Raw genomic sequence first — 9,815 nt, 5'->3', positions numbered from 1 at the left:
AAAGAGGAGTTCAGTGAGGGGAAATAGTACAAGTATTATTTATGTACGTGTGTTGTTGATGTGCCTCAAATAATATACAATGTTGACATGATAACAGCACATCATTTTCAAAGCCCTGCATCCAAAACAAAATTATTTTTTAAAATTTTTAAACACAACTGCAAGTAGCTGAAATATATGACTTGAATATGACTACATGGAAATAGCAGAAACCACAAACAACAATTATTGAAGTTTTTGGTACTGTTGATTTCACTTCGGTTAATTACACATTTTGAACTGTTTTCACAGGCCGCTTTTGACAACCTTCTTCTGGGTCAGCTAGCAAGGTGGTCTGCTATGGATGATAGAAGTAATGTGAGACGGTGACGTGTTGGAGAAAATTTAAGGGACATTTATGTTTTCTGGTAAATAACTCAGATCATTCCTTTTAAGTATTTTTTTACTGCATTTTCAAATGATAATCCCATTACGCATAGCGCAACTTCTAAAGAACCCTCCCAGAATAAGACTTAATGACTGCTATTAAAATGAAGTGCAGTTAAAGAAAATTCAGGTACACAAGACAATAAAATTGAACTGGGTCTGGGCTCTATTAAAATGTTTCAGTGTTCCTTTAAGAAAATATGGAATGAGGCCAAAAAGCCTTTTAGAAACATATTGAAGTTAAACATCTGTAACTTCAGACATAACGTGTCAACAGGACTGATATCCTATATTTAGTTTCTATGTTAAAAACAAGAGTTACAGTTGGATGAAGTATCACATGGTGTAACCAACCTCACAGATGTGTCCACATCCATAAGAGGAAAGAGGTGGAGTAAACACAACCATTATCTCTCTAACAATGACCTAAAGGCATTTATTGCAGCACCAGGGGGTGTCTTCAGTGTTCCTGGTCCTCTTTTGTGAGGACGCCCTGTGGCACACTTGTTTTTATGTTTAACTCATCTTTACTGGTCCTGGAACGGCCCCTACAAAATTCTAACTAACGTTTGACTTTCATAAAGCCTGTGGGGTGGTCTCCAGTCGTCACATAGTTTTTATACAGTGAATTGCCCTTTAACTGTGTAAACACCAAAACGCAATGATTAAAAGTAAAGAACATTTTACATGGATATTTGCACATCCAAAAGTGCAGTTGTAGGTAATAGTGGATTCACTGACTTGTAAAGCTGTGACTCTATATGTGCCAATACAAATTAAAAAAACATGATATAAATCTTTTTTTTTCTTTCCGTTTCCGTTTTTCAGTTTTAGGAAAGTAAGAATCAGATGAGGCTAGTATCATCATGTGATACATCACCATGAGATATATCAAAATGAGTTTAAAACCTTCAAAAGAAGGCAACATTGAATCCATTTTAAGTTGGAGTAAAAATGTGATGTTTTAGGAATTGAAAGATAATTAAATAAAACACAGCTTGATGAATCTATGCAATAAATATTGTTAAAGCTGCCCTGTCTTGCTGTGTCTCTTGGTTTTGATATTTATAAGACACATGTCTGTATAAGTATATATAGACCTAACTGCTGACTTGACTCAGAAGTGTACTGTCTCAAGAAGATTGTAGATAATACGGTTTGGTTTAATATTAAGAACAAAGACACAAAACAAACATTGTTTCGGGTAACCTGACATAACACACGCCAACAACAACTCTTGGATTTATGACGTTGTAAATACAATGTGATGCTACGTTTAGCGCAAACTAGTGCCTGCACTTTTCATTTAAGCCTGTGGTGTCGCCGCTGCAATACTCCAAGACCGGAAACCGGGTTGTGTCAGAGTCTCGCGATGTTTCTTTGTTTTCAATCATTTGAAACATGGCGTCTGAGGCTGAGGCGGGTAATACTGCTTCAACACAACCAGAGACTAGAGAAGGGTTTGTGTGCTTCATGTTTTTTTTTAAATAATACTTTTCTTCACTATGACTTTAGCACTTCAAACGGATAAATATAACATAAATGGTGTTTTAGTAGCCTTACGATTTGTGAAAAGCAGGGTTATTTCCTGGCTAATAGCGATGTACAAGCGACACATTGAACAAAGCTCTTCAGTTTTTATGAAATAGAAAATATCTCAGCATCGACTAAATCGATTATTGACTGTAAGCTAGCATATAACTAAACCAATCAATTCTGTAAAAAATTAACCGAGAAAAGTGCTTATATTCACCACCTAATAATTACTCGTCATGCCAAGTTGGATTTTGTAATAATGTGTAAATGTATCTGTGGAAATGCCTTTAGACAGGACTTGTGCGTATGTTAGTTATATTATAACATAATTTAACATAGTATTAGCATCTACACAGTACTGCATAAATACTACATTTTCTGAATAATGATTATGAGGATTGTTGTTCTTGCTTCTATTTGATACACACCTTTATTTTAAATGAATAAGATCATTACCTATTGTTGTTGTTAACATCTGTATACATTTAATGAATTGTAGAACTGCTGTATTCAGGGAGCTACCTGGCAGCATGGATGACTCCTCAAATGGCAAAGAGGGAATGGTAATGTTATTGAACACTATTGTTTTTCTTTATGTCTTCTTCATCCTCTTACAATTATGTAAATAGTGTTCATTTTTAATTCTAATGAATAATTAACTTCATTTTCTGTAGGAAAAACAAACATTTTCCCTTCATTTCAAGGATTTTTGTTTTTATGTTACGGAATAGGAATATATCTTGACCTAATATATAATACATTAAAGAGAGAGAACGCGCTATTTTATAGTAAACTGCTGTGTTTGCTCTCAGGATACAGCAGGTGAAGGCTCTGAGGCCGCTGATACTCTGACTGGTTCGGGGGATGAGGAGAATGGAAGGCATCTGGGAGAAGTGGAACTGCAGTGTGCCCTGTGTATGAAGTGGTTCACTGCTGATACGTTTGGCATCGACACTGTGTATGTGAAGTTTACAAAAACATAAATTTACAGTTTTGTGCTTTTATTACATTTTGAAGCTCTATCTTATCATGGTTTTGTCTCCACAGGACCTGTCTTCCCTTTATGACCAACTATGTGTTTCACTGCAACGTGTGCCATCACAGTGGTAACACATACTTCCTTAGGAAACAAGCAAGTAGGTCTTTGTTTTTTTAGTTTTTTATTTTATCTGTGACGTCTTTTCTTTGAATCCTGGAAACTGACTTAAAGAGATGGAGATAGATACATAATATTACAGTAGTGGGCACAATTTAAAAACCTACTAGATCATCAGCAGTTTGTGACATGAAGGTGGTTAATGTTATGTTGTTACAGTATAATGTTGTTGTGCTCTCGTTACTGAGCAGCAATATATATATATCACTATATGTATAGTGATATATCATGGTTAACAGATTATCTGTTTTTGTGTTTTACAATCCTCGAGTCCACCAGCTCCCAAGTTACCACCGAGGTGCTCTGAGCATGGCACTGTCCCCACACACTGCTCCCCTTAAAGCTGCCCACTGTTCACCTTGGTGATGGGTTAAAAGCACAGGCTCAATTTCGTTGTATCCCCATGTTACAATGACAATAAAGACTATAATATTTTTAATTAATAATTTGTAGTTAGTGTAGGTATAAAATAGTTTGGCTTTTTACAAACAGTGTTGAGGATAAAATGTGATCCAAAGTGCTTTCGCTACTTCACCAACTGGTATTTCTGTTGTTTATTCAGATCTGAAAGAGATGTGTCTCACAGCTCTGGCAAATCTCACATGGAGATCTAGAACACAAGAAGAGCACCCAAAGACCATGTTCTCCAAAGATAAGGTTGGATGAGTACTACACATGTGATACAAATGAGATTGAGTGGATTTGAGTTGAGTTTAAGTGTACATGGTATTGAATTATTGCAAAAGCCTTAAAACTAACAGAAATGTTTGCCCATGGATTTAAATACATTGCAGGACATCATACCATTCATTGACAAGTACTGGGAGTGCATGACAACACGCCAGAGACCAGGAAAGCTCACGTGGCCCAACAACATAGTCAAAACCATGGTGAGGAAATAATTCACATTCTTCAGTTGTTATTGTGGAGGTTTGGTAATGTCTTGGTATTGATGTGAATCTTTCAGAGTAAAGAGCGAGATGTTTTCCTAGTAAAAGAACATCCTGACCCAGGCAGTAAAGACCCAGAGGAGGAGTATCCCAAATTTGGCTTGTTAGATCAGGTATGTACTAATACATGTATGTATAAAACACAACAGCACTCAGGCAGAAAAATGTTTTAAATTTGCATTTTTTTCATCACTAATAGTTTTTTCACAAATAATTTATCTAGATGTATAGGTAAAGGCAAACTCATTGATCTTTACTTGAAACACAATTAATATGAGGTTTTTTTTACTGTTAATTAATTCATAATTAATTTATAAAAATGAAAACAGTCTCAAACTTAGTTTTGAAAGATAGTTAAGTCTTATCCTCTAAGTAAAAAACAACAACTTCTCATTCCTCTGTGCTCATACTTGACGTGTACCAAAGTAAAAAAATGTCTTGCCTTTGTATATGTGTTGCCAGTTTGTTTGTTTTTTGGGTCTTGTACATGTTGCTGTGAGCATTTCGGACCGCTGTAGAAATTTCATGTAGAATTTGTCTGTGTGTTCTGTTAAACTTACTGTTGTTTCCTTTTTTAGGATCTGGGAACTATTGGACCCTCATATGACTCACAGAAACAGACTACTACTACTCCTACAACTGGTGGGCTCAATGGTGAGACAGTTAATATGTAAACTAAAACAAAAATGAACTGTCGTCAGATATATAAATCAGGGAATTATGTAATCACCTATTACTTAATTACCACTGACAAAATGTTTAACCTTAGCACCAGATTCAGTTTAACATAAAAAACCCTTTAAACTGTTTGTATATTAGGGTGTCCCTGCTGCATCTGTCCAGCACTTTGACAGTACTTGGCCTGAATAACCTGGCCCTGGACAAATATTTGCAGAATAGTCTAGTAAATAAACCAAAAACATTGCCATTCTTTAATTTACAAATAAGAATGTTTTACACATAGAAGAGCAAAAATTTAAAAAAATCACTGCTTAACCGCCTTACACCAACATGGTGCAACTCTCTCTCACTCTCTAATCTCACCGAACACATTATGTACAGTATAATACATTTTGTACACATTAACACTGGCAGGTGTACAGCCCCTGAACTGAAACAGGTCTTGTTACATGTGTTGACCAAAGTGATTGTGTGCATTGTGTTCCAGGTGGATCTTCTTTCTCAGGTGACTATGTGCTGTTTGTAGCATTTGGCAGTGATGGGTGTGTTTTTGTGTCTTGTAACCCTCTGGAGAGAAGTTGACCCTGAGGTTCCAAACAAACACCTTTTTTCCCTTGCCCCTCCGTTTAAATCAAACTCATACCAAACTGATTGTTGACAAATATCTTGTGGGCAACTTCATCCATGTACAGTTATACTTCCTGCTGTCTGCTCTCTGCATCTGTTTGGTGCCCGTCCCCCCGCCCCCCAAAAGCTTCACCCCTTTGTTGATTAGTAATTATCTTCCAGCTTGCTTCTAATAGATCCTGAAAAACTCCTCTGCAATGACATTCTGCCCTCCAGAGTACACAACATGTGAGGGCAGTGTGCCATTAAAAAAAAAAAAGATATTGGCTCTCATCCACTGCTTGTAAGCCTCAACCTCTGGTCCTTTAAGTTTTTAAACCATTAAGGGAAAATAAAACTTGTTTGCTGTTTAGTCCAACTGTATAAGGTGTGGACAACTAGTCTGTGCCTCCTGCAATCCAAAACAACTGAACAGAATCAGAAAAAACTATCCATAGATATTAAATAATAAACGTCTGTGAAGTTATAGTAAGTCGCCCACAGGCATTCTAGTTGTGATTGTATTTCCCTGTGAAACAGTGTGTCACGTTGACATTAAAGAGGAACAACAAGAGGCTGATAGTGTTTGGAAGATGCCATTAGAACTAATTCCTGCCTTTTGGTGCTTGTTGTCACCCTGTGTATCTGAAATGGCTAAACAAGTGCTTTTACTGGTATGCAAGGGTGTCTGTGTTCTGTGTACATTGTTGTCTGTACAGCAATGACATTTTGTTGATTTTTTTTTTCTTTTTTTGAAGGTGCCTTGGCCCCTGGTCCAGGGAAAGGAAGGGGAGCCAAACGTAAGCAACAGCAGCAGCAGGAGGGTGCAACTGCAGGAGCCACCAAGAGAACCCGCAGGTAAAAGCAACATGTCTTTGTCAAAGTGTGTTGATACATGTGTAACAGAAGGTTGACATGGTGGTGAGATGTAAATTTTTGTGAAAGATTTAAATTAAATTAAAACACAAACAAAACCCACCACATGGCAGCTTTAGAATCTATGTTATGACACCACAGAATGTGCTGCAAAATGTTCAAACCAGTGACAGGCAGTCACTAAATAGCACCATTTTTTTAATCCATTTTCTCTATTTAATTCTTATTATTAATTATTAATAAATATTATCTCCACTCAATTTAAAAACAACTGTTATTGTGTACATTTAGTGACAAATGATTCCAGCATCTTCAAATTATTAGGATGTTGAATAAAAGTTTTTAATGGTTTAATGGTTTTTTAATGACTCAATCAATCACTCACCAGTTATGGAAAAAAATCCTTTGGCTCATCGTGCAGTCCTGTGCCCACCGCCCTCACCTGCACTTATGCAGGTGAGGGTGGATGCTACACAAACATATTATCCCTACTTAATTTCCATTGTAGAAGTGGCTGCACCTGCAGTTCCACACAGTGACCTACTGTTCTTACTCTTCTCTGCTTCCCTCATCACAGTGACCCCTTGTTCTCAGCCCAACGCCTCCCTCCTCATGGTTACCCATTGGAACACCCGTTTAACAAAGACGGGTACCGGTATATTCTGGCTGAACCAGACCCTCACGCGCCTGACCCAGAAAAACTCGAGCTGGACTGCTGGGCTGGAAAACCCATTCCTGGTGATTTGTACAGATCCTGTCTGTATGAGAGAGTGTTGCTGGCCTTGCATGACAGAGGTATTCACAAGATGAACACATTTTGTATATGTATATATGTATGTGTATATATATATGTATATATATATATATATATGTATATGTATGTATATGTATGTATATACACATACAGTATATGCATATGTATATGTAAGTGTATATATGTATGTGTGTATATGTATATATATGTATGTACAGTATCTGTGGCATTATATTGTAATTCTGGTCCTGAGATGATTGTTTTAGTTTTTTTTTTTGATTGATTGATCAATTGATTGATTGAGTTGTACTCCAACTTGTGTCTAATGACATTTCAGCGCCTCAGCTGAAAATCTCTGATGACCGTCTGACAGTGACAGGAGAGAAGGGCTACTCCATGGTTCGAGCATCACATGGCGTGCGCAAAGGATCATGGTACTTTGAGGTGACTGTGGATGAGATGCCTGCAGAGACGGCAGCCAGGCTTGGCTGGTCCCAGCCACTAGGTCAGGGTTTGATTTTTACGTTCACAGATGATTTTAAATTTGCTGATAAACAACACTGACAAATTGGATGAAGATAGGACAGCGATTCTCGAACTTTTTACACCAAGTACCACCTTGAAGAATATTTGCCCCGCCAAGTACCACCGAGATGACCACAATTCTGAATTCTGAAATGGCTTACATGCATACAAAGAATTGTACTACTTCATAGCTCACCTAATCCTAATGAAAATCAGTTTCCCCTATGTACCACTTGAGGGAGCCAAAGTTCCACCAGTGTTCCACCAGTGTTGCCCTATTGTTTTTGTAAGGAATTGTTTTATTATTATATTTTTGATGTATTTCGTTGGAAAGGTTAATATGTTACAACCAAAGGAATGATAATACGAGGTGCTTTAAAAACGCTGTGGTTTCATTACATTTTAGAGCATTGAAAGCATTTACAATTCTCAACCAACTTCATATACTGTATAATAACTGACTGAGTTATTTTATCAACTGCTCTGTCATCAGCTTTACTAAAACAAATCCAGACCCATTCTGTGTTAGGTGTTAGGTGATATGTTGTTTATGCTTAAAATTATTTATTGCAACTGCCATTTATGTTTTTTTTGTTTGTTTGTTTGTTTATGCAACAGGGAACCTGCAGGCACCGCTGGGTTACGACAAGTTCAGCTACTCATGGCGTAGTAAGAAGGGCACACGGTTCCACCAGTCCATGGGCAAACATTATTCTGCAGGTTACGGTCAAGGAGACACTCTGGGTTTCTTCATAGAGCTGCCTGAAGACACAGAGACAGCCAAGGCTTTGCCTGACACGTACAAGGACAAGGTTACTCCTGAAAACATACAGTGGGATTTAGGGCTGGGATTGTAAGATTACCGGTAAAAAATATATATATATTACAAATATTTTATTGTCACTTAGTAGAAATATAATAATAACATATATGAGATGTAATCCTAGTGGGACTTCTGATTTCTTTACGGCTCTCTACTTGTTTCACAGGCATTGATTAAGTTTAAGAGCTACCTGTACTTTGAGGAGAAGGACTATGTGGACAAAGCAGAGAAAAGTCTGAAGACAGTGAGCCCCAGCAGGGTGGGACATGCTATTGAAAATAAAATTGATACAGTAAAATGTGACAGCTGTTTCGCCTGGCCTGTGTTAACATGTGTGACCTCTTTTTCAGATGATATTTTTTAAAAATGGAGTGAGCCAAGGGGTTGCCTTTGAAAATCTGTTTGAAGGCATGTACTTTCCTGCCATCTCCCTCTACAAGAGCTGCACGGTCAGTACATGGTTGATGCCCATGCTCTGTATGTCCTCGAATGTTGTGTTCTGTTAAAATCTAATTCTGTCTCTGTGTCTCAGGTTTCAGTAAATTTCGGGCCACATTTCAAATTCCCTCCAAAGGATGTGAAGTACCAGCCGGTGAGCTCTTTATTTTACTTTTGTCTCTGTGGAGACATATAGCACAAGTGTAAATTTGATGAAAAATATACAACCATTCATTTATACGGTTATTTATTTTGCACTATTATTATAATAGCTAAATCAAGTCACCGTTTGTTTGTGTGTCTGCTCCTGCCTTCAGATGAGTGACATGGGTTGGGGAGCTGTGATCGAGCACACGTTGGCTGACATGCTGTACCACGTGGAGACTGACGTGGACGGAAGACGCAGTCCGCCATGGGAGGGTTGAGTGCAGTTTGAATTCACACTGCACACTCTTCCTGTGTCCTAACATTGTTTCTTCTTCAGACAGGAAAAAGAAAACGCCAAACACTGTGTTGGAGTAATATAGTGAGTTGTGTAATATTAGCCTTTAAAAAAACAAAAACAGTTTAAAAATCCCAGATTTTTTTCCCCCTAAAATCATCAGCAAAACTTTAGCCATAAAGAAGTACATACGCTGATGTCAGATTCTTTATTCAAACATCTTTATCCTTTCAAAGTCTTCATATAATATAGTTACTGAGTTATGTGTCCACTCAGACAAGCTCAGTGTTGTGCAACGGCCGTCTCCACAATCCTGAGTATGTTCCATCATTCTGCTCCATTTACAATGTGCTTGTTGGTAATTCACCGTTTTATACTCTGTGTTAGTAAATAAAAATGATCACATGTCGTTGATTTGTAGTAATCGACACTTCTTGTGAATAATTTGTATAAACCAGACTTCAGCGCTGCTTTGTGTATGTGACCTATTTTTCTTGTCAATGTAAACACAATACATTCAGAACTTGGGATGATGTGACTACGAGCCAAAAACGGAAAGAGGCAATTGGCACCGAGCGGCCGTCTCAACGCTAAATACAACT

General features: G+C 37.5%; 1 protein-coding gene across 3 annotated transcripts; it reads left to right on the top strand.

Annotated features, from left to right (window-relative positions):
• The first annotated feature begins 1,767 nt into the window (after positions 1-1,767).
• ash2l (ash2 like, histone lysine methyltransferase complex subunit) lies at positions 1,768-9,627 on the top strand. Of its 3 annotated transcripts, none has more exons than XM_025062286.1 (17): positions 1,768-1,886; positions 2,462-2,525; positions 2,775-2,920; positions 3,010-3,098; positions 3,681-3,775; positions 3,913-4,008; positions 4,086-4,181; positions 4,647-4,722; positions 5,237-5,254; positions 6,114-6,213; positions 6,809-7,026; positions 7,323-7,490; positions 8,129-8,322; positions 8,500-8,592; positions 8,684-8,782; positions 8,866-8,925; positions 9,089-9,627. In XM_025062286.1, exons 1-17 carry the CDS (start codon positions 1,828-1,830, stop codon positions 9,194-9,196), a joined length of 1,779 nt encoding a protein of 592 aa, XP_024918054.1. In that variant the 5' UTR covers positions 1,768-1,827; the 3' UTR covers positions 9,197-9,627. The 3 variants fall into 3 exon arrangements, with proteins under 3 accessions (XP_024918054.1, XP_008323400.1, XP_008323399.1); XM_008325177.3 differs by having other exon boundaries at positions 1,800-1,886; positions 2,477-2,525; XM_008325178.3 differs by lacking the exon at positions 5,237-5,254.
• The last annotated feature ends 188 nt before the right edge of the window (positions 9,628-9,815 follow it).

Source organism: Cynoglossus semilaevis, chromosome 14 (genome assembly GCF_000523025.1).
Source record: "Cynoglossus semilaevis isolate Cse_v1.0 chromosome 14, Cse_v1.0, whole genome shotgun sequence".
In the NCBI taxonomy this organism is placed as follows: domain Eukaryota; kingdom Metazoa; phylum Chordata; class Actinopteri; order Pleuronectiformes; family Cynoglossidae; genus Cynoglossus; species Cynoglossus semilaevis.
This window is presented reverse-complemented; position numbering and strand designations above follow the sequence as displayed.